Genomic DNA, 25,761 nt, shown 5'->3' on the forward strand with positions numbered 1-25,761 from the left:
GCGCACAATACTCCTGCCGAAAATAGGCAACTTAGCTGACCCGAAGAACTACAGGCCAATAACTTGTCTAAACACGCTTTATAAGATATTCACAGCTATCCTGAATGATAGGATTGTTCGGGCAATTGAACCTGTGTGGCAAGAAATGTATGAACATCGAGGCTCAAAGAAAGGCGTAGCCGGATGACGGGAGAACCTGCTCATCGATAGATGTGTCTGCAAAGATGCAGCATTCTACCAGCGTGACCTATCGATGGCCTGGATTGATTATCGGAAAGCTTTCGATTCGACATCCCATAGACTTATCATCTGTCTTTTGGAAATCTTAAAGGTTCATCCGCAAATAGTTGGGTGCATAGAGAGATTGATGCCGCTTTGGAAAACCAGATTTACTATCTCATCTGGCAAAAATCGTGTGACAACTAACAAGATCACGTTTCAGAGAGGTGTCTTTCAGGGCGACACCATGAGCCCACTTCTCTTTTGCTTTACATTATTGCTACTATCTCTAGCACTGCGCCATTCCGACGGATCCTTGTGAGGCAAACCTGCAGATCGAAAGTGCAAGGTCACTCATGTATTTTGCATGGACGATCTTAAGATCTATGCTAAAACCAGAGAGTAACTGCATCTAGCTCTGAGGATTGTCGAACGATATACTAAGGAAGTCGGAATGCAATTTGGGTTAGACACCTTTGCGCTGGAGAGACTTATACATACCTGGGCGTGCTACAGAGCCGCATTCAGGATGTGACATCTATAAAGGATACTCTCCGAAGCAGATAAAAACGTCTCATCCGACGGATTTGGTCTTCCGAACTATCGGCGAGGAACAAAGTATCTGCAACGAACATGCTTGCCGTCCCGGTACTACTCTATTCAATTTGGAGTAGTTCCATGGACGAAGAACGAGCTCAGACCTCTTGATATCGGGACAAGAAAGGTTATGCACATGAACAAAAGCATACATCTTAAGTCTTCCGTTCCGCGACTGTACATCTCACGCCGTCAAGGGGCTCGCGGATTATTAAGTCTTGAATGTCTTCACAACAGGATTATTCTGGGTACAGTACATAGAGTTGCAAATGGAAGAGACCCTCTTCTTAACATGGTCAGGAATAACGAAGAAGTGGGCAAAGGAGCGTTTCTGTACAAAGCAGCGGAGGAGGCTGCTGAAACACTCGGACTTGACTTCAGTATTAGGGGTGAGCAAAATGCATCAAATCTTATCTATCTCGAGTACTCACTCCTGATAGCCCGGATTAAGAAAGCACAAGAGAAAAACTTTCGTGAACAGCTCCTCGATAAGAGGATGCACGGTATCTTCCACAGAAATGTGAAGGATCAGTCAATGTCTTGTGACGTAACGTTTGCTTTCCTTAAATCGCCCATGTTCGTTAAATCGCCATGTTCGTTATCGAATTTTCGGCACCAGCTGACAAAAACATCATAGCCAAGGAGAATGAAAAGAAAGAGAGGTATCGAGACCTTATAAGGGTGTTGCAACGATTGTACCCGGAATATTCTGTTAAACTGATCGTCCTTATCATCGGCGCTCTTGGAGGTGCCAAGCTTTCACTTGCTAATGGCCTAAAAAGCATCCCTGCGTGTCAACAATATGCTAGAACACTTGCGGGAAAAATGCAGAAGGCGGTTGTCCTTGGGTCGCTCCGTGTTCTGAGGGTGCACGATGCTTTTGCTGGATCGTTTTATTAATTCCTTTAGAGACTGTAGCCACCTATCTCGCGGTTGTGAGACGTGGTTGTGGCTGAAATTTTACCACGGTTTCGCTGGAAGCGGGTGCAATTTTTCAGATTAGCACCCGCTCCCGGCGAAATCCTGGGGTTGTCCTTATGTCAAATTTTTTATTATATGTATATATATAATAGTATTAATATTTATATCATTTATATTTTATACCTCGAAACCTGGAAATATTAAAATCTCAATCTATTGATTTTATTTCAAAGCGGATAGAGATATAAATAGAACCGCTGCAGTTTTCCGACCGGCAATCGTGCACCTTCGAGTTTTCAAATTCAGAAGAGGAGACATGGGTTGCTCGCGCAACCCAGTCATGTATATCGTCTCCTACTATATTCACAAGGACATAGCCCTTTCATAGCATTGGACCACATGTCGTTTCAGATCTGGGATCAATGACCCGGATGTGAGGCTATAATATGGCCAAGGGCCCATCGCATAGAAAGAAGATTATCGTCTCGAATTGTTACAAGTTTACCTATCTGAGTATTTGTAGTAGAACCCTTATCCAACTTTTTGCGAATAGTTAGCTCGTGAAGATATTCCTTGTTCCACCGAGTACAAAAGTAATGTTTTATGTGTTGGACTTGCTACCAAGACGAAAGTCGCCCAGACGATATGTCCTTCAAATCATGTTCTGGCACACCCGTTAGAGAGTTACCTGTGGGAAAGTGACCGGGTGTGAGGGCGGCTAAATCGTTGGGATCTGAGGGTACAGGTGTCAAAGAACGGTAATTTAGGATACCCTCTATCTCGGTTGCGAGCGTTGTGAACTCTTCATAAGTTAAAAGTTTATCGCCGATAACGCGAACCCAGTGGTGCTTAAAGGACCTTACCGCGGCCTCCCAGAGTCCGCCGAAGTGTGGCGAACGCGGGGAAATAAAATGCCAATTAATGTGATGATTAGAGAGAATGCGACAAACAGTATCGTTGTGTTCCTTAGAGGTTAAGAATTGACAGATTGCATCAACTTCATTTTTTGCACCCACAAAGTTCCTACCGTTATCGGAATAATTGTCGAAACTCTCTACACGTCTAGAGAAACATCGGCTCAAACAAGCTAAAAAAGGTTCAGTTGTCAGACCACTGACAACTTCTATGTGTAAAGACTTATTAGCGAAACACACAAAAGCAACAACGTTTATTTTTACCCTGTTCCGATTTCGAAATTTTTTTTCCTTTGTATAAAAAGGACCATAATAATCAACTCATGAGTGAAGAAAAGCTCTTTTGAATATGGTCCGATTTTTTGAAAGATTACCTATGAAGTAAGTAGGAGCTTGCGGTTTCGTGCGACAACAAATTACGCATTTTCTGATTACGTTTTTCACTATGTTTTTTCCGTTCATAATCCAATAAGAATCTTGATTGGCATTGAGCGTGGCGTGAGACCCAGCATGCGTTAATTTTAAGTGTTGATCGCGAATGATAAGCATGGTAATATTATGATTCTGAGGTAAAATAGTAGGATGCATTTGTGAATAATTAAGATCCGATTGTTTCAATCGGCCTCCAACTCTGAGAATACCTTCCGAATCTAAGAAAGGGCTAAGCGGAGCTAATCTGCCATCGAGTTGTTTTTCTGATTTTAGCATTTTATTTTCGTTTGGAAATGCTTTGTGTTGTAATAATTTAATTATCGAATTAGTCGCGATTTTAAATTCAATTGAAGATAGGTGGCCCTGTATCTCACGCTTGTGAACCTTAATGTTTATGAAACTTTGACAGTAAGCTATCACGCGTATTAGTTTAGTGAAGATTTGTGCCTTGTCAAAAAGAGAAGTAGATATTTCGTTCTCACGAGTTAAATTGACTGCTAAACTCACAACAGGTTTCTTTCGTTCAGGTACTTCGATAGGTTCCAAGTGCGATAGAGGCCAATTCTCTTCAGGCTCCTTAATCCATACTGGACCGTTACACCAAAGGGAATTAGTGATAAACACTTTTGGTGTGAGGCCTCGCGAGACAAGATCGCGGGATTGTTCTCGGTACGTACGTGTCACCATTCGAGAAATTGTGTCAACGTTTGAATCTCTTCAACACGGTTTCCTACTAATGTTTTTAAAGTATTTGAAGGACTTTTAATACAATACAACGCTATGGTGGGATCGTACCAGAGGATATTTTTTTTATATCTAACCTTCGTAAGGCATGATGCGCGGTGCATATAGTTTCGATAATAAGAGTGCCGAACAGAGTTCTAGTCGCGGTAACGATACTATTTTTAAAGGCGCGACTCTAGATTTCGAACAAACTAATCGAGTGAAATGTTCTCCATTCTTATTAGTTAATCAAATGTATATACAGGCCCCGTAAGCCTTCTCGCTAGCGTCACAAAAACCATGGATTTGAAGATACGCATAACCATCGGCAACTATTTTCCGTTTAATTTCAATTTCCTTTAAAATCTTCAATTGTTTTCTGTGTTTTAACCATGTCGTGGCTACTTCGAGTGGACAGACTCGTCTCAGCCTATATTTATTAGCCACAATGATTGCATAATTATTTTTGGTGGTAAAAGAACAGGACCCAGCAATCCGAGCGGGTAGAATAATTGAGCGATTTCGGACAAGATGGTTCTTTTTGTCACGGGTGCGCCGAAATCCGATTGCTTTAGAATATAAACAAATGAATCTGGCCTGGGATTTCCATAAACACCAAGTATTTTTGTCGTATCTCCTAAATTTAGGCAAAGTTAAGATTCCGCCCGATAACAAATCGTCTATATAAAAATCTCCTTTCAACACAGTAAATGCACGTAGACAATTATTAGCTTCATCATTAGCCAATTGCGTAAGCGATCGCGTTGCTAAAAAAAGACGCAGAGGACATGCCGTAAGTTACAGTTTTTAACTTAAATATTTTTAGGGGCTGACGAGGATCTTCCCGCCATAAAATTTTTTGAAAGTTTTGATCGGCTTCATCGAGACGTATTTGCCGATACATTTTCTCAATGTCTGCCGTGACTGCATATGTATGGGATCGGAAACGGACAAGAAGTAAAAAAAGATCGTCTTGAATATTGGGACCGACCAAAAGTATATCGTTTAGAGATTTTCCGTTTGATGTTTTCACTGAGGCATCAAAAACGCTTGGAAGCATTTTCGTTAAACTCGATTGGTTGATTACCGGGTGGTGCGGGAAAAAATAACCTTCATAGAGAGAAGCAGATTTGTTCTCAGACGTTTGACCTATTTCCAGGCATTCCCTCATAAAAGCGATATATTTATCCTTAAAATCTGCATTTTTTGCCAAAGACCGTTCTAGAGAATTGAATGGTCTGAGTGCCTGAGAGTATGACTCCCCCGAGTTCGATTGAATCTTCCTTGAAATTCAGCAGTTTTGTTATGCAATAAATTTAACGATAAATTACATTCGCTTGATGCGCGATCATTGACCTCTGGTGTTATAAGGAAGGTGAAATCAGCTGAGTATTTATTTAATCGCGATTGAATCGTTTTCGCGTTATTTTACTCACTCTAGAGCTTATTTGATTCACTTCGCCGAGTGGAATTTTGATTTCTCGTTGTTCTAGGCCTAATTTCGCAGCTAATTTTTTAGGGATAGAGTTGACATGCGAACCGTTGTCAAGGAGGGCCCTGCATGATTGGGGATTGCCCTTTTAATCTATAATATGGACGATAGCGGTCGATAATAAGACTTGGGACGATACGGTAGTGTGTAAGCTTGCGTCCTGATGCCAAAGAGTGTGATATCTTTTGCTGCAGATTTCACACACACTGGCATTGCAATTTTCTACGGTATGGTTAGACCGGAAACGATGAAAACAAAGATCTAGATTTTGACGATATTAAAACGTTCTGGCAAGGTCACATTTAATAATTTTTCACAGTTTTAAGTAAAGTGAGCTTCCTTACAAATATGACAAAACGTACGAGCCTGAATTGAATAAACGGATTGCCTTTTGAAATTCGATTGTGATTGTTATGACTTATTTCCGTCGTGACGTTAGTTTTTGTTACGTGATATATTCTTTTCCGATTTCTCATTTTCCGAAAAAGGCTCATTTATTTCTAGAATTTTTTCCCGGTCTCGTTTTAATGCAAATGTTCTTTCCACTTTAAACGTGTTTCTGGGTCTAATTTCGATACGATCGCGTATATCGAAAACGCTTCTAAAAATGGTTTTTTAATGCTTTTAACGTACGATAATGTTTGGTTACGTTGTTTAAAAATTCCCCTAGAGCAACGGCTGATATGTTATGACAATTTGGCAGTTCAAAAAACGATTTAATATGATTATTGATGACGGTACACGGATCATCATAACACTTTTCTAGGGAAGTCTAAGCAACTTTATAGTTTGCATCAGTCGTTTGAATAGATTCAATTTTGTCCGTGGCCCTCCCGGTTAGGCACGAACTTAGATACATAAGTCTCTGAGAGTCTGTAAATCGTGGATCGATCTCAACAGAGGACTTAAAGATATCACTAAACCCCGGCCATTGTTTATAGAAACCGCTAAAGGTAGGCAAGTTCAGGTCTGGTAATTTAAGATTAATTGGGTTCACGTTCCGTTGCTGAACCCCTATAGTCGCAGCTGCTTCATTATTGATATGTGATACGTTTTCTACAGATTTTCGCGAAGATGGCACAGCAGACGATAAGTTTACTGAAAAACTCGCTTTCAAGTTGATCTTCCGCTACAATTTCTTCTAATTCGGATTGAGTTTTTTCAATGTTATCAAAAATTATTGATGCGTTCTCGATTTTACCCCTTACCTCTATGAAATCAATAGCCCCAATTGATTTATTGAGAAATTTTTCAAGAAATTGTGGCTTTAGTTTTTAAGGCACTTCTAAGCCTATGCAATTGTGTGATTCGCTTTGCTAAAGCTGCCATTTAAAAGAAAACACTGAGATAGAGTGAAAGGGAAAGATAGCAACTGATCACGTTTCAAGATGTAATAAGATGACTCAATAACAGACATACAAGACTCACCCTTTTGAAGCTCTGGTGACGAACACTTCACAGATTCTAATGATAAGTAGCATAAGTTGTAAAATGAAATAAACGCAAGACATTGACAGCTTGTAACACAAGGAACATTCACTCACAAATTCGATAGATTTTTCAAATCAATTCACTTCATAATCACTCGATGATTCGTAGACTTGCAGCCTCGTGGATTTGAAGATTTGTAGACTTGAAGACTCGTAGATTTGACACAGATTAAAAGATTCTTTTCTGGTAAGATCTTTCTTCGTTCTCGTTATGCATTTAAAGATTTTTCATCAAAATTTCCGCTCGTTCTCGTTCAGTAGATTGCAAGATTTTTCCTCGTGAAAATCTTAGCTCCTTGTCGATCAATTCAGTAGAGAAGAAGATTTTTTCACATTAAAATCTTCGCTCGTTCTCGTTTCGGTTCAGTCGGTTTGAAGGTTTTCTCACGTTAAAATCTTCGCTTGTTCACGTTCTCTGTTTTTTCAATTGAATGACAGGGCTGTTGCTCGACAACATGATAGGTAAGATGTCGTAATCCATAGGAAACTGGATCCGACTCTCGAAGGACCAAAATGTTGGCGTTGATGATCGAATTGAACTTCGAATTTTTTATTATTCAGAGAAACCCATCAAGTCTCTCAATCGGTTAAGATTAAGAGACGCAAATATTTTTTGTGTTGCTGAGCAAGGGTTGATAATGAGAAGAATACATTTGATTAGGTAAAATCATAATATATTCAGTAAAGTTATAATATGGAACGTGAAGTGTACAAAATTTTAGACTAAAGATACTTTCGCTGGAGATAGTCCCTGTTCGTTTCAAAGATCGATTCGTTATATCGGTACATCCTAGGTCAGTCACAGAGAGAGTTAAGAGTAGGTGGGAGGTTTACAAATCTTAAGGGTGGGGGCGAAAACCCAGAACCTGCAGGCGTTTTCAAATATGAAAATGCGGAAAAGAGGCGAAGATTTTTGGAGATAATTTGGAGTTGTGTAACTGAAGAGATTTAATGTGCGTTAAAATCTACCTAAGTGAGGCGAGCCTGAAGGGCCTTGAATGAGGGTGTGCATATCTATCATTGATCAGGGATTAGGACTCGGGCCTCGATATCTTCGAAAACTTCATCTGGAGAGCAGTAACAAAACGTAAAGAAAAAAATGAAAGTCTAGAGTTCGATGGTAGTAAAATTAATCTTAAAAGACTAAACAAAAGCACGTTTTGAGCAGAGATACGAAATCATAAAAAAACTTAGGTCTCAACACGTATGGTATGGTGATATTTATATGTCAAGTGAATGAACGGAACTGTCGTGAAGTGCCTATACACTGCCTCCCACAACCCTGCTCATTAACCTGAATAGTGGAGAGAATAATGCCTTTGTTACAGCCTTTGTTACACTGTGCTGTATGTGTGCCGAAATGTTGGTGAGTATTTTTAACAAATGTTTTTTATTGTGATTTGATAACAATCCAAATAAAAAAGACCAGAAAAAAAAGAAAAAAAGAGAAGGAAGGGAATTTGGTTGGTTATCTTCTCATTTTTCTTCATTCCTTTTTGCGTTTATCAAAAAGGGAAAACAAATTTTTTTCTTTTATTTTTTAGGGAAAAAGTTTTTTTTCAGATTGCAATGAGAACATTTTATTGTGGTTGACCAAATTTGGTTTCTTCAAATTACTAACACTTTTTTAATTTATAGATTTTCTCATTATGCATATTTTTTAATTGTAACTTATATACTAATATATTATTTTGGAGTTGAATTAAAAACTGTTGTCTGTTTTGGCGTATCTCAGTCCATTCATGAGATACGTGACATTCATTGCAATTTTAAAGATTCAAAAAAGATATCTGAAATAATTAAAGCCCGTTGATTCTGAATTTCTGTCATTCTCAGAAGTAATTTCAACAATTTTTAAATGTTAATGTTTGATTTTTAATCCCTTTCATCTGATGTAATTGGTAGCCTAATCGAAGGTATAAAGGATACTTCTGCTGGTATTTAAAACCGTAATCTGAGTAGCTTTAATCGAGCAGCACTGGAACGGCACTGGGCATCCGGTAATAAGCGTAGAATAGAGAAAAATTAATCTTTTCCGATTTCAGCGCAAAAGTGAATATTATTCTATTATTTTGAAGACGCGATTTTTCCATCTGTCTAAAATGCCACAATAAGAATAAGATACCTCCTAAACTTAATCACTTCTATTTGCATAGCGACCGCCACACAGTTTTCTATTCTCCCAAAGAGAACGTACTTTAAATGTATTTAATTCCTTCTAATTTTACCGGTAACGCACTTCACAGATATATTTTTTATTTCTCAGAAGTGTTCATATTTCGATCTTATTTAATTCCTTCTAATAAGTTCACAAAATATGCGTAATAAGTTGTTTTAATTCCTTCATGCGAAGTGTAAATTCTGAAATTTTGACTCTCACCAATTCAACTCTGCCTCTCTAGAGTTAAAATTATTTAAATTCACACATTTGCATAGATTTCTTTTTTGCATTTTTTAAGACTTTTAAATACATTATTAAAATATAAATAAATGTAAATTTGAATATCTTTCGAATTTATAAGTTATACAAAGATTTATTAATGAAAAATAGGATAATGAATGCTTTCGTTAAATTTTACTAAGTCGATTGAGAGGAATATTATTTGCACTTTTTCTGTTCCCGTTGGGGGATTTTTAGACAGAGGAAATATCGCGTATTCATAAGAATACAAATTCTTAATTTTTCTGAATTCAACGCTTATTACCGGGCAGATCCGTTTCAGTGCTGTTTCAGTGCCTTTTCATCGGTAGGGTATTTTGATAAGTAATTATCTAGGACAAGTAATTAATAATAAAACAATTTTGACAGATTATTCTTTGGCAAGTAATATTATTTACCAAAAAAAAAAACAATAAAATTAAATACTCACCTCAATATTTTCGGATTCCAGATTCCATAGTTTCAATTTCATGACAAAACTGTACATTTGCACTAAGCAGCATGCATTGACAAAAACACACCACAATGCATGGAATTTAAAAAAAGTATAGTAGTATAGTTTTATGTATTATTGCGGTTTATTTCAAAATTTCACACAACATTTTATCTAGATACCCAATTTTCAATAAGTTACTGAAAGAAATCTTATATTTAAAATACTTCATTTTCGAACACCCCGCCGAGGAAAATGTCAGATATTGCGCCTCGTGCGGGCATAGGAAGGCAGGCGCAGACCATAGTGGTGTCACTCCCATGAATCGTTTTGAGCAGCTATATGTATTGCCCGTGTATGTGTATGCGGTAGTTCTTATTTTTAGCATCCGGAGGGGTATCGTAGTTCAAATAAATCCAATAGATGGCGCTCCGATCAGGTATGCCTGTCTTTGTATTGTTATGTATAACCAAAATACTGAAATTTCTTAAAAACTTAATAATTTTTGTGAATATAAAAGGATCAACAAGGTTTTCAGTAACAATAAGAGAATCTAGAAATGGTGATCCAAAAAATTCATGAATACATGTAATTTAATATTAGGAAAATTGAATAGAAAGATGAGTATTTAAAAAACGTTTTGAATTGTATTCACATTTTTTATTGTTAATTTTTCCAATATAATTAATTAATTTTACATACAACTGTAATTGTAGAAAATTTTAAACATTGATTGATAATATTACTTTATTAATTGTAATAGTAATGATAATATTTAAACATTAATAATTAGTCTTATAATGTACTTTTTCATTTTAATTCATCTATACATTTCCGAATTCTAAAAAATATATATCCATATATAATTTATTTATAATCAGAGTGGCGACTTTAACGGGAAAACCCCGTAATTGAGTTAAAAACCCGGGAATTTACTTCTGACCGTAGCAAAATTCAAGTGCTCAATATTTTAGTAATTTTTGTCAAATTAGAAGAGTAATTTTTACTTTATCTGTGGTTGCAGGGAATATTAGTGAAAATAATTATCGGTTTTATTTTATGACAGGGAGTTTCGGTAAAGTAATACAATTTCCCTTGGGACCAGGAATTTTTGACATGGAACGGGATTTTTATTAAAGAATTTACAGAGGGATTTAGAAGAAAGGAGTTTAAAAACTCCCTGCTCCAAGTCAAAATTCTTTACAATTTAAAAGTTCCTTTTTTCGAAATTTAAAAAAAGAGAGTGCTTGAAGTAATTTTTTGAATAGAAGTACTATTTCGAAAAGTAACTATTTTTAAATTGTAATATAATTCTTTTAACATTTTTCGTTAAGAATTTACCTTTTTTTCTTGAAAATGTAATTACTTGCGGTTGAAAGCTGAACTCTTTGGTTGAAAATTAATTTTATTGTTCGAAGATTTATCATAATAAATGAAAATTTGTATTGTTTTAAATATTTAACTAGTTTCTTTAAAATCAATTTTTAACTACAAAATTAACTGTTTCAGTATAAAATATAACTGTTTCTGTTGGAAATTCGATCTTTTCTAGTTTAAAGTTCAACAATTTAGATGTAAACCTGTCTTTCTGAATTGAGAATTCATTTATTTCGTTGAAAATTCACGTAGGTTGTTAAAAAATCGACTTTTTGTTAGAAAATCTACTTTTTTGTAGTAAATCAGTTTTTTCTTTGAAAGTCAATCTCCTTGTTTAGAAATTCTTCTTTTTCATTAAAAATTTAAGCTTTCCAGTTAAATATTCATCATTTTAGATTAAAATTAATCTTATGGATTAGAAATAAATTATGGTTGAAAAACAAACTCGTCTGTTGGAAATTATTCTTTTTCTAATTTAAGATTTATCATTTTGATTAAAACATAATTTCTTGGGTTGAAAAATGAACTATTTGCTGTTATAGTATGACGTACAGCCCGCAGCTACACATTTTGATTCTATGATTTCGCACTAATAATTTTGAAAAACTTTCAACACAATAAATAATTTACTCGGCTACAAGTTCTTATCATATAAATAGTCAGTTTTACACATTTCTCTCATAGAAACCATTTTTAATAGGATATTTACCGTTTTTGCACTCTCTTTTTTTTTAATTTCGAAAGAAGGAACTTTTAAATTGTGACGAATTTCGGATTGCAACAGGGATTTTTTAATACTTTTCTTCTAAATCCCAGTTTCTATTTTGTTTAAATTCCCTTTCGACATCGAAAATTCCTTGTCCAAAGGGAAATTTTATTTCTTTACCAAATCCCTTTTATACAATAAAAACGAGAATTCTTTTGCCATAAATGCCCTGCAATTGTAGATAAAGTAAAAATCAATTTAATACCCGGTAATTTTTCTTTTTTTTCTCAGTCTTTCCCGGTTTCCCGAGAAAGCCTCTACCCTGATTGTAAATGAATTATGTGTAAATATATATTTTTACAGAGCGGAAATATCTAGACGAATTAATAAAAAAGTATATTATAAGGCGAATTATCAATGTTCAAATATTATTATTATTATTAGTCAAGTAATATTATCAATCAGTGTTTGAAATTTTGCAACTAATACAATTGTTATTCAAATTAATTAATTACTGTAGCAAAATAAACAATAGAAAAATATGAATGCAATTCAAACTGTTTTCAAAATACTCACCTTTATATTCAATTTTCCTAATATTAAATTACATGTTTTTATGAACTTTTATTTAAATTAATTAAATTTTTGTTACTGCTCTTATGGTTACTGAAAACTTTGTTCTTCCTTTAATATTCATAAAAAGTATCGAGTTTTTAATGCATTTTAGTGTTTTTGCTATACATAACAACGCAAAGGCAGGCCTACCTGACCGGAGCGCCGTCTATTAAATTTATTTGAACTACGATACCCCTCCGGGTGCTAAGAGAACAGAAAGAGTGGTGGCGATGCATAGGGCTGGTTTTGAGGTCTTCGGTTTTAAATCAGCGCCATCTAGCACAACTATGGGCGCTGACACTCACTGCCGGCAAGATGAGGTATGAAAAGGCCTTTATTGTCTTATTGCTGTCGCAAAAGCACACTTTAATGATTTATACCTTGGACAAGTTGTGCAGTATTAGATGTGAGGTAAGTTGAGAGTTTAAAAGTATCTTTTTTATATTTAGCGTTTTGTACTACTTGTCAGAGATGAGGTGGGAGATTGCCGATTTAATGGAATAAGAGAATATCAGAATGTGAAAAACATGCGCCGATAACTGCGTCCTCTTTAGGGCTGCCATTAAGAGTTACGACGAAGGTGCAAGTTGCGCTTCGGTAAATGACGAAAGTTTGCAATTTCTGCAATGATTTACCAATTAAGTTTCTACTGAAGAAGTTAACATTAACGCAAACAGCACAACCATGGACATAGGAAATAAGGGACTTGGCATGCCATTGCGGGGGTGATGCTATGAGGGAGGAGGTCTGCCACCTTTTGATGTCCCGCGACAAACATGGCAGCGCCCACATGCTTATACTTTCATGCACAGTTTGTCGGCAAAAATGCTCTAGCTCATAATCAAATGGCACATCGTAAGATGCCGACTCTCCCCACTCATGGAATTCTCCCTCCTCCCGTGGATTCAACCTCGCTCGCCCAAGTTAGGATGGCAAGCCTAATCCCGTGTTTCCTATGCCCATGTGCACAACTATTTAGCTCCAGAGTCCATAATTTGTATTTATTATATGAAAGATAAACATATTTGATTATATTATTGTACATTGTTTTTTTAAAATTAATATACAGAATTAAGGGCATGTGACACAGCTAAATAACTATATTACCGACCACAGTTTTTCAGTTCACTGAATGTTTTTTTGAACCTAAGAACTTTTTTTGGAAATAAGAAATCGAGCTGAAACTTTGGGAAATGAATTAGAGTACAATAAAGTACGTTTAGGTACTGCATTTTGGTAGGAACTTCACTGAAAATTATTTCATCTTTTTTCTGAACCTCAACATTTTTTGAACGTTCAACAATCAATTCCAACGGCATCAGCCGGTAACGTTGTACACGAAAATACGAAACCTGGCGGCCACTAGACGAGGCTCTAGAGGTTACGTATTTTCGTGTACAAGGTTAGCGGCTGATGCCGTTGGAATTGATTGTTAAAATTTTTTTACATCATTTATTATTAAGCTTTGTACTTGCACGTAGTTTTCTTTCGGCTCTTGCATTTCTCAAAGTTTGAGACCGATATTTCATGTATAAAAAAAGTTCGAACGTTCAAAAAATGTTGAGGTTCAGAAAAAAGATGAAATAATTTTCAGTGAAGTTCCTACCAAAATGCAGTACCTAAACGTACTTTATTGTACTCTAATACATTTCCCAAAGTTTCAGCTCGATATTTTATTTACAAAAAAAGTTCTTAGGTGCCAAAAAACATTCAGTGAACTGAAAAAATGTGGTCGGTAATATAGGTATTTAGCTGTGTCACATGCCCTTAAGAGCCAAATTTTATTGCGATGATAGACAATGTTTTGAAATTTAAAAAAAGTTACATAACAAGCAAATAAATGTATTAAATTATTCATAAACATAGCCATCTCTGATATATTCAAGAAATAAGTCAATGATCATATATCAGAAAAATAATAAGTTTCATTTGATGAAATAATTTAATTAATAATTGAGGCTTCGGATGCAAAGAGGAGATATAGAGTTATTTTGCTGGAGTGGAGATGCCTCTGAGCACTTGAAAATAAAGCCTCGAATTTTACCTTTTAAGATATATATCCACAAATAAAATTTAATGCCGCATCTTTTTCTCCTCATAAAAAAGTTGTAGTTTTTTTTCGAATTATTTACGAAAACGGTTTTTCTCTGATTAAAATATTTCGAATTTTTTCACTTTAATTCGCAGCGAAATGGGAAGTTTTTAATATTTTGTGATCAAACTCATCAGAAATATGCATTATCATGTTCTGCGACGGATGGCTTTAGCGAAAGTTCAAAATGTTTTTTTTTAACAAAATTGTTAATAATTTTTGTCTGAGACTTTGCATAATTCGTGCACAAACAACTTCCAAGGTTTCGGGAGTCGAGCGAATTTTGAGCAAGCGAAAACTATCAGCGAGAAAGTTGTGCAGGAAAGTTTTCTGGAAATTTTTAGCTCAATTGGAATAGTACTTAATAAACAGTCAGCCGAGTTTTTGTAATTAAAATTCGAGAAATATGGAAAATCATGGTCTATAAAAAATTTTTCTTCTTTTTATATAAAATGAAATATATCAGTGTAGTTAAGTCTGTGCCGATCAGCAGAGCACATCGTTAAAATATAATGTGATATATAAAATTTGTTCGGTGAAATTATCCTAATAGCTATACAAGATTCTATGATATAAATATAGTGAAGTTTTCCAATTATAAAATAGAAAATAATTTGATACCTAATAATTGTAGAAAACGAAAGAAGCATGAAAGTTTGTGGAAAAGAAACGTTCTTAAATGTAGCAGAAATGTGGCATGTAATAATAAATTAGTCAATTATTTCTTACTTAATATACATGAAAAATATCTTGAAAAAAAAAATATATATTTTTAAGTATAGCAGTAATGATAATGATTATATTATTAAATCGTTACATTATTATTGTGTATGGAGAGGAAAGTAATTATGTGATAAACCTTCTATTTTTGGTGCAACTATTTTTGAAAGCGCTGTTTACAAAATTGAAAAAATAAAATAACAGTGCGATATTATAAAATATTATTATAAGTTCTTTATAAAAACGCTTCGAAACACCAAAGTTTGTAGCAATCTAAATAGTATTTTCAAAATTGATTTTTTCTGTTAGCAAACTAAATTGTTTTCTTTTACATTAGAAACATTTTGGTGAAATAAAAATCATGTGGAGAAACAAGGAAACTTGAATTTTATAAATTGCAGTACCTAATTTCTTGGAAAAGTTGTTTAATTATTTTTTAATACGGAGAGTTGTAACGTAATTATTATCTTTAGAACTAGAATATTAATTTATACATTGAAATCCATTTTTTATACTTATTAAACAATTATTTTTATACTTACTGTGTTTTTAATTACAAAAACTCGGCTGGCTGTGAAACACACTTGTACCTAACGCTGGAGTAGCAGATTACCGGCGAGGCCGTAGTCTACGCGGGAGAAAATCGATTACGCCAGAAAATTAAAACATCAACAGTTTGTTAGGTACTATTCCAATTGAGCTGAAACTTTCCAAATAACTTCCATGAACCTTCCTGAATAAATTTCTCATTTACAGTTTTCGCTTGCTCAAAATTCGCTCGACTCCCGAAACGTTGGAAGTTGTTTGTGTACGAATTATGCAACGTGTAGGAAAACAATTAATAACAATTTTTTAAATACAGATTTTGAACTTTCTTTAAGTCATCCGTCGAAGAACATAATAATGCATATTTCTGATAAGTTTCATAACAAAATTTTAAAAACTTTCCATTTCGTTACGAGTTAAAGTGCTACAATTTTTGTTATTAGGAGAAAAAGATGCGGCATTAAATTTTCATTGGGTATATATACCTTAAAAATTAAAATTCGAGACTTTATTTTCAAGTGCTCGGAGGCCTCCCCACTCCAGCAAAATAATTCTAAATCTCCTTTTTGCATCCGGAGCCTCAATTATAGAAAAAAATAGTTTATTTTATATATATTAACTGATATTAATAGGGTTAAGTGGGGTCAAAGGACCCCCCGGACCTTTGAGAAAAAGAGCCCAGAAAATGCATTGTTTTGGATTTCCACGGTTGCCTGGCGGCCCAGTTTGCTCCTGGATATCAATGATTTAATAGACAAAGTACAATGTCAAAGAAAGAAGATGTGTGTGTTCATTTTGTATTCTTGCAGTTAATTTTTTTTAATTTCAAAGAATTTTTGTCAGTCACTCAAAAAGAAAAGACTGTTTAAGTTAACTGGCTGTAATTAAGCCTATTAATAAATATTTCGAGTTTTCTGCAACATCAATTGTTTGGATTAAAATTTTTAATTAAGTGATTTTATTTCATGATAAAATTTTTTTCGGAATGTTTCTAAACATTATTGATCAAAGAGAAAATTTTAATTGCAAATGATTTTTTTTAATTAAGAAATAACTCTGTTCTTAAAATGTTGTTATCGCAGTATATACAATTTGTAAACTTTTCCAAACTTTGAAAGAGATAAGAAAAATGAAATACATAATGGAAAAAAAACTTAGAATATCTTAATTTATGAATAAAGTATCCATACCGATAATAAGATTTCTGAGAAAATTTTTAATAATTGAGCTTTTATTTTAAAACACACGAAACAGAATCTAGAAAATTTTTGGAGAATTAAAAGATTTTTTAGGAAAATTTAATGATTTGAAAAGAGATATAGAAAGCAGATTTAGAAATTTTGAGAAGGTCTTAAAATAATTTAAAATTTGAAAAATTTTTGTCAATTTAAAATTTTCCATAAATTTTCTAAACAATTTTTAACAATTTTATGAAAGACAGTGAATAGATGTCCGGTGCCGGGCGCTTGGTTCGTATCCGGTAGATTGCTCTGATTGGTTGCACGGCAAAGGGCGAGGTCCGCCGGACAGCAGCATCGAATACGGCATTTGACTTACGATTGCTTATTTTCTTGAGACATGAATGACGCATTACCTCAAAATTTAACTTTTTTCACACACTTGAATATGTAATTGTTTATTGAAAATGGGTTATTTCGTATTTTCTATTTCATCTCTGCTTATACATTTACTTTATCATTGTTTGATTACTAAAAAAATTTTCAGATAGTTCCATTTGTGGTAGTTATAGCCAGTTATTACTTTAGAAGTGTATAAATTATTGATTAGTATCACGAATTGTATTTATTGTAGAGAATATTTTTAGAAATACGGTAAACCACGTTAATGATAAACATTAAATTTAAAATTATAATTGTTGTTACAATTGTTTATAAAAATCAATCGAACATATGAACAATGTATAAAAAACTCTCAGTGTGTTAATGTTTCTCCAAATCAAATTTCCCAAAACTTGAAAGACCATTTTAACAATTTTTTAACACTTATTCGACACTAGAGTTTATTAACGGAAAAAATTCATACTGAATTGCGCGTGAATGAATATGTTTTAGAAACACCATTTTATTTTGAGAAGCATGATCAACGAACTGAGAGTTTTTTATACGTTGTTTATAATTTCGACTTATTTTTATAAACAATTGTAAAAATAATGAACATGTCCTGCCGGATAATACAATATCGTAACAGAGAGACCGTGCTTGTTTAAAACAGTTGAAGTAAAAATAAAAAATGTTGATTCTTACAACTCACCTTGTTTGTTTGATGCCTTTTCCATTTGATCGAAAAGGTTTACCTCTATGTTCACAAGCAAATTTAATCTCCCATGAATGTTAAAAAATTAAACAATCTTAGAATATGTAATCATTTTCCAACGTTTTTTTAATCCGTTCTATTTTTAAATTATTTTACAATCTTTTGAAAAGTTTTGAACCTCCTGAGTATATTTTACAATAAGTAAATTAAAATATTTTAGGTGTCTTTTACATTTTTTTTAATCTTTCGAAATGTTTTTTAAAAATATATTTTCCGAAATAAAACAACATTAAAAATTGTAATCAGCCCAATTTCAAAATTATTTACAATTTTGTTGAAACTTTTGAACCATTTTATGATCTTTTCCCATGATTAAAATTTTTCTAACATTAAAAAAAAAAATTTTAACTTTGAAGAACTTCACTTAAAATATTTTAGATTTTTCTTTAAAAATAGGTTGAACCTTTATAAATATTCTCCAAGAATGAATTTCTCAAATTGATTTTTTTTTTAATTTTGAAAAGCTTTAAAAAGTGTCCTTAAAATATTTCAGATTTATGGTTTTAAAGTTTTTTGTAAGATTCTTCAAAAATTAATTTCTCCAATTATATATTATTTTAAATATTTAATCCATTTAATTTTTAAATTATAATTAAGTCTTTTTGAAACTTTTAAACTATCCGATTATCATTTATGAGTCAAATTTTGCCTACATTTGTTTTATTTTTAAAACTTGGAAGAAGGGACCTTAACCTATTTTGAATTTTTCTTTTATAAATATTTTAATCTTTTAAAATATTCTCGCAGGAATAATGTTTTCAAATATCATTATTTAAAATTTTTTATCTGCTAAATTTTAAAATTATTCTTCCATTTTTTAATACTGTTAATCCATCTGATTATCTTTTTTATTTAAAAATAAGTTTTTTTAAAATACGTCATATTTTTCTTCAAAAATGTTTAAAATCTTTTGAAATATTCTCAAAAATTAATGTTTCTACATAAAGAACTCATTTTACATTTTTCGTATCTTAAATTTTTAAATTATTTATTTTCAAAACTGATAAGCCATGTATTTATCTTTGAAATGTACATTTTTGATTCGTTACATTTTTTAATTATTTATATTTAAATATGATTTTAAGGTTCTTTTTTCAAATTTTGAAAACTCTCAAGAAGTTTCCTCATGATACTTCAGGTTTTTCTTTTACAATTTTTTAAATCTTCAAATATCCTCCAGCAATTAAAGTTTCCAAATAAATCAACATTTTTCATATTTTCAATTTTTAAATTATTTTCAAAACTGATTAACCATGTATTCATGTTTTGAAATTTATCAAATTTTTTAAACAATTTTTTTATTCAAATTTTGAAAACTTTCAGAAAGTTGTGTCGGATTTTTCTTTGATTTTTTAAAAATCTTTAGACATATTTTATAAGAATTAATTTCTCCAAATATAAATCTTTATAAAATTTTTAATCCGATCGAATTTTAAATTATTCTTAAATAATTTAAAACTTTTAAAATCATCTGATTGTCTTTTAAAACGAGTAAAATTTTTCTTAAATTCTTTTATTAAATTTTGAAAAAATTTTCTTAAAATATTTAAGATTTAACAACAAATTTTTAATCTTTTATAATATTCTCTAAGAATTAATTTCTCCAAATACAACATTATTTACAAATTTTCAAACTATTCAGGTTTTTAATTATTTTTTAAACTTTTAAACCTTCTGATTGTATTTTAAAATGAGTCGAATTTTTCTTAACTTTTGAAAACTTTAAAGAAGCTTCCTTAAAATATTTCAGATTCGTCAATTAAAAATTGTTTAACCTTTTAAAATATTCTTTAAGTATGAAGTTTTCCAAATGTATATTATTTTAAATTTTCAATCCATTACATTTTTAAAACTATTCTCAAATTATTTTAAAACTTGTAGATCACCTGCTTATCTTCTAAAATGAGTAACCTTTTTGTTATTTTTTTTACATTTTGAAAAGTTTTAATAAGTGGCCTTAAAATATTTCAGATTTGAATTATTTCTAATTCTTAATCCATTTAATTTTTAAATTATTGCTCCTTCGTTTTAAACTTTTGAACCATCTGATTAAAATTTAAAATGAATACAATTTTTCCTACATTTTTTTTATTTTGAAAAATGTAAAGACGTTTTCATAGAATACTTAAAATTTTTCTTTTAAAATTTTCAAAATCTTTTGAAATAATCTTTTCAAATATAAGTTATTTTAAATTTTTAGGCGACTTAGTTTTTAAAAATGATTCGAAAATCATTAAAAACCTTTTAAACCTTCTGATTCATTTTGAAACGTACTCAATTTTGTAAGTATTGTGAATCTCTTTTTTCTACCTTTTAAACCATCTGAATATATTTTAAAATGAGTTGAATTTTTCCTATATATATTTTTTAATTTTGGAAGATCGAAGAATTCTCCTTAAAATATTTTGGATTTATCTTTAAACATTTTTTTAATCTTTAGAAATATTTTACAAAAATTAATTTCTAGAAATAGAAAATCATTTTAATATTTTCAAAGCCTTTCATTTTTAAATTATTTAAAATGATTTTTTAAGCTTTTGAACCATATGATTATGTTTTAAAATGAGTAATTTTTCTTACATTTTTTCAATTTTTGAAAAATTTCAAGACTTTCCTTAAAATATTTCAGGTTTTTCTTAAAACATCTTTTTAATCTTTTGAAATATTCGCCAAAAAATAATTTTTTCAAATATGAAATTATTTTTAAATTTCCAAACCATTCAAATTTTAATTTATTATAAATTATTTTGAAAACTTTCAACCTTCTGATTATATTTTTAAATGAGTTGAATTTTTCCTATATATACTTTCTTTAATTTTAAAAAATTTTGAAGAAGTTTCCTTAAAATATTTCATAATTGTTATTTCAAACATTTTTAATCTTCAAATATTCCATAAGAATTAATTTTCCCACACATTAAATCTTCATTCCGTTCAATTTGACATTATTTGCAAATCTTGTTGAAACATTGATACCAGCAGATTATATTTCAACATGAGTAAGGCTTTTCATAATATTTTATTTTAATTTTGAAAACTTTGAAGAAGTTTCATTAAAATATTTCATGTTTGACATTTAAAATTTTTTTAATCTTTTAAAATATTCTCTAAGTATTAATTTTTTCAAATATATATATATATTTTTTTTTTTCAAATTTTTAATCCATTCAATTTTGAAAGTTTACTCATATTATTCAAAAACTTTTAAACCATCTGATGATTTTTTAAATGAGTCACATTCTTTTTTTAATTTTTGAAAGTTTTAAAAAGTGTCCTTAATATATTTCAGATTCATGTTTTACAACTTTTGAAATTATTTTTAATATTCTCTACAAATATATTTTTCCATATATAAATTATTTTCAATTTTCCATCCACTCAATTTTTGAATTATTGTTAAATCTGTTTAAAACTTTTAAACCATCCGATACCATTGAATATTAGGCAAATTTTTCCTATGATTTTTTTTTTTAATTTGAAAAACTTTTAAAAAGTGTTCTTAAAATAATTAAAATAATTCTTTTACGAATTCGGAAATCTTTTAAAATATTTCCTAAGACATTTTTTGTCCATATATAACTTATTTGAAATTTCTATTTGTTTCCGTTTTTAAATTATTCTTGAATCATTTCCAAACTTTTAAACTATCTGATTAATTTTTTCAATGAGTTTATTAAAATATTCGAAATTCTTCTTCAAAAATTTTCAAAACATTCTCAAAAATTAATTTTGTTCAATTATAAAATCATTAATCATTTTTAAAAAAATTTGAAAATTTGCAAGAAGTTTCCTTAAATAACTGCAGATTTTTAGTCAAAAAAATTTTTAATACAGTGAAACTCTTCAATACCCCTCCTTACTATAGCCCTTCCGAGAATTGACGCTGCGCCTCTTGTTGGTGTAACAGGGGGAGCGCGGGATCTGGGGCTGTCACTCAGGCGAGCAGTCAAGCGTGAGCAAACAAAAGCGGAGCAGGCTATAATGAGTTAGTTGCCACCCACCGTCAGCCCCGAAAGCGGCGCTATATAAAAGGTTCACTGTATTTAAAAATATTGCATAAAAATCTATTTGACAAATGTAAAAACATGAAAAATTGTATTCCGTTTAATTTTTAAATTACTTACAAATCTTGTGGAAACAATTAAGCAATCAGATTATTTTTTTTTCCGAGTCCAATTTTTTTTTTTCGTAGCTTTTGATTGGGTGTTTTATAAAATAGTTGTTTCGAAGCTCTTGCGAAAACTTAATTTTAAATTTATTTCCAGTTTCTAATGTTGAAAGATTAAATTATTAAATTTTCTATTATTTGCTTCAACTTATTTATTTTAACTTTTTTTAATCCAGCCGTCCCCAATATTTCTGTAAGCACTGGCGATGGAGTGTCAGGTAGTGTTTTTTGTTTAAATTCATAATTTTTGCAAACACAGGCGAAAGCACTTCGGGTGTGTGGCTGGAAGGTTACGGGCTCGATTCTCGCTGCCTAAACTTTTTTCTTTTTTTTTAAAATGTTATTCATTAAAATTGATTTTTTTATAACTTATACAATTTTTTAAATGTTTATTTTCGTGAAGTTTTAAATTCAATAACCTTAGAAACGATCAGGAATTTTATTATTCCGGTCTTTTCTAATGTCAGAATTTTAAATTGTCTGTAATGTATAAAATACCATATCAAATTATATGAATTTAGGAAATATTGTATATGAAATTTAAGAAAAAAAGATTAAATAACCACCGCATGGTCCAACCGTCAGCAAGCGTCATGTAAAGATGACACCAGCTCCAAGCATATACCCGATAAATCACACCTATGGCCATGTATCGCGACCGTGAACTGGGTGGTATATAGAGGAGAGTACCCAAATAGGAGATACCAACTCCGTTTGGCGTGATTTTCGGATTTCTTTGTACTGAATTTAAAAGTAATATAGGTCATTTTAAAGGAAATTTAGATTGCCATAAGGAGCTCAAATAAAAAAAATTTTTATGCTGAAAATACAAAAAATGTAAAAAAGTGCTTTTTCCAAACTCGTCAAACTATTCACATAATATGAGATCCCCCAGGAAATAGATAATAAAATGCAAAATAAAGTATTATTTTTAATGAAAAACTTCATTCTATGTTTCCGAAGTATAAATTTACTGCTATTTAGATATATTTAGTTTTTGCATCAGTCACAAATATTTTTGTAACCAATTTCCCCCGCGCAGCCACAGTGTTATAAAAACCACAGGTATCTCATATTATGAGAATCACACCGTGCAACTATGCACTTAGTATGCCTGACCTGTACAATGAAAAACTGCAACACTATCGATATTTTTCTACTTAGTTAATTAATCACCATCACTCCAGACAAACTTTACTGCTAAATACATATTTAATGAATAATAAATAGGGTTTAAAGAATTCCCTTCCAAGAACTCGACCACCATTGATTTCACAAAAAGTTCGACTATAATCTTTACAAGCCCAATGAAAAATGGACTATACCACGAAATTACTCTTTCTTCAAGGGCTACAAATTAGTGATAGAACCAACAGAGTGGGTCTCTTAGTTTAGCTGATACCCTGTTTTCTCATATTATGAGAATATCTCGTATTCTAGTACTCTCCTCTATGTTTTGGGATGTTAACTTCGAAATTAAAAAAATCTATTTTTGTCCGATCTCTCTTAAAAACGCGCCATCACGTGAAGCAGGCGTAATGTGGCCGCTTTTAGCCCATGCGACGTTCGCACATGCGCTCTCCGCCTCCGGGCCGAAATGAAACTTTACGTCCATTACATGTAACTTTACGCCCGCTACATAAAACTTTACGCTTGTTACATGAAACTATACGGCCGAAAGAGAAAATTATATTTATCTTTAAAAATATTACATCGCTGTACCCCACAGTCTTCCTTCTGCTAAGTACGCTGTTTCTTCTTTTAATTTATCATTTAAAATTGCCAAGAACATCAAAAATCCTTTATCTGCTTTACATGCTTGTTTTCAAGGAGGGTAGGACAAAAAGTATAGTCTGTGTCAAGGGCGTACGGCAATTTGCCGGCTTTACGCCCTTCATACACAATGTACTATTCTAAATCTTAATTCGAAAGCTTAACAAAGGATCCTTTGTGAGTGTCGGCTACTCTCTTGAGATAGCCTCTCTGCTTGTTATTTACGATCGAATTCTTATTTCAATTTCGAAAAGGACATTTTAAAGCCTTTAGACCATTCAAACGACCTACCTCAATCTTCAAAAATATTTACCTGAGTGCCTGCAGAGAATATCCCAGATAACAATTCGTGCGCGCATGTTACACGCACGTGGATGTGCGCATGACATGCATGCCAAAATTCACCATGTTCGCCCACATTTTGTGATTGTAACTGAAGTGCATGCACAAGGTGTGGCACAATGCGAGTATGTCTACAATCACCCTGTGACGAAATTTTGCAGCGCGTACATGCGCGCAACACGAGTACCCAGTTTGGACACAAAGTGTGTAATATATAAATAAACAAAATTGATTATTTAATGCTTATAAAAGTGTGTAGCGAAACAGAATCGCAAAACAGAATATCATAGATGTAAAAGAGATAGAGAATCTATATTTTTTGTAATCATGAGAGTGAAAGAGATAAATAGATCTGCATGTCTCTTTCACTTTCGCTTTACGTCGCCATTTTCTGCGCACATAGGACTGCGCGGAACTAGCCGGCTAGCCTAGTGCCTTTTGCAACATTGCAACGCGTCGGTGTATGCCGGTTCAAGTTTTGTGAGAATCACGAAGTACTACAAGGAAACCACACACCATCTATTTCGACTGGCGCCATTTCGCGATCGCCTGTCCTCGGAGTTTAATGCATTCCCAGATTAGAGTTTCCTTCAGTAAAAATATAAAATTAGAAATTGTCGTCTGCTATGGAGTATCGAGTGTCTTTATAGGTTAAATTTGGTTATGTCAAGTGTCAGTTGCTGTCACGAACACAGTGATAATGGTTGTATAAATTATACAATTATATGTATAATGCCATTAAAGCAGGAGGGGGAATATAAAAACAATAGAACGCAAGTGTAGATACTGAGGATTTTTCGTCTAGTACCTCTCTCTTTCTGTGCCCTACTACCCGAATCACAGCCCTTACAAAAACAACGCGACATTATTGTATCATTTATTATATAGGTTTTTAGCACGGACACTTTGCACAACAATTTTTTTCCACTGAACACAAACAGTTTGCAATAGCACAATGGCATTAATAGGTCATATTTATGCCGGTTCAAAATTTACATCACATGTTCTCGTAGTTCCTAGAGTTTCCGTACGTAGCGCTATCATCGGGAAGACATGAATATTTGAAAACAGTCGATCGCGATTGTGGGCTTTTTCCACCAATCCCGCTATAGGCGTACTATTTTATTAATAATTTCTGATACATTTATTTAATTTAACCTTTTTATTTACCTCCTTTAATGTAAATAAATAATTTTAGGATAGTCAGCCCACGCGCACCGAGTGTTTGCTTCATGCACGCACGCACGTGCCTCACATGGCGTGCGTCACATATGTATGTGGCACCATGGATGGCACATGTGAGTGATGATCGGAACTCTGGTCTTGCGGATTAATCCGCACACATGCCTCCACATTGCGCGCATCCTGCGCACCAATTGTTATCTGGGATTCTCTAAAACTTCTCTGGACCTGAGAATCTTTAGTGA

The 25,761-nt window shown here is 32.4% G+C and overlaps 2 protein-coding genes across 5 annotated transcripts in view; one reads left to right on the top strand and one right to left on the bottom strand.

Annotated features, from left to right (window-relative positions):
• The window catches only part of LOC117175574, an 8,386-nt gene extending 4,616 nt beyond the window's left edge, over positions 1–3,770 (bottom strand). The window contains exons 1-2 of the mRNA XM_033365280.1: positions 3,026–3,770; positions 2,426–2,860 (exon numbers count right to left, since the gene is read on the bottom strand). Of these exons, the coding sequence (XP_033221171.1) occupies positions 2,426–2,860; positions 3,026–3,770 (1,180 nt within the window). The remainder of the gene's footprint in view (positions 1–2,425; positions 2,861–3,025) is intronic.
• LOC117174733 (cyclin-dependent kinase 4-like) overlaps positions 1–25,761 on the top strand; it is a 549,135-nt gene that overhangs the window by 227,304 nt on the left and 296,070 nt on the right. The gene's annotated exons all lie outside the window — the stretch shown is intronic.

The sequence above is a fragment of the Belonocnema kinseyi genome, chromosome 6, assembly GCF_010883055.1.
Source record: "Belonocnema kinseyi isolate 2016_QV_RU_SX_M_011 chromosome 6, B_treatae_v1, whole genome shotgun sequence".
In the NCBI taxonomy this organism is placed as follows: domain Eukaryota; kingdom Metazoa; phylum Arthropoda; class Insecta; order Hymenoptera; family Cynipidae; genus Belonocnema; species Belonocnema kinseyi.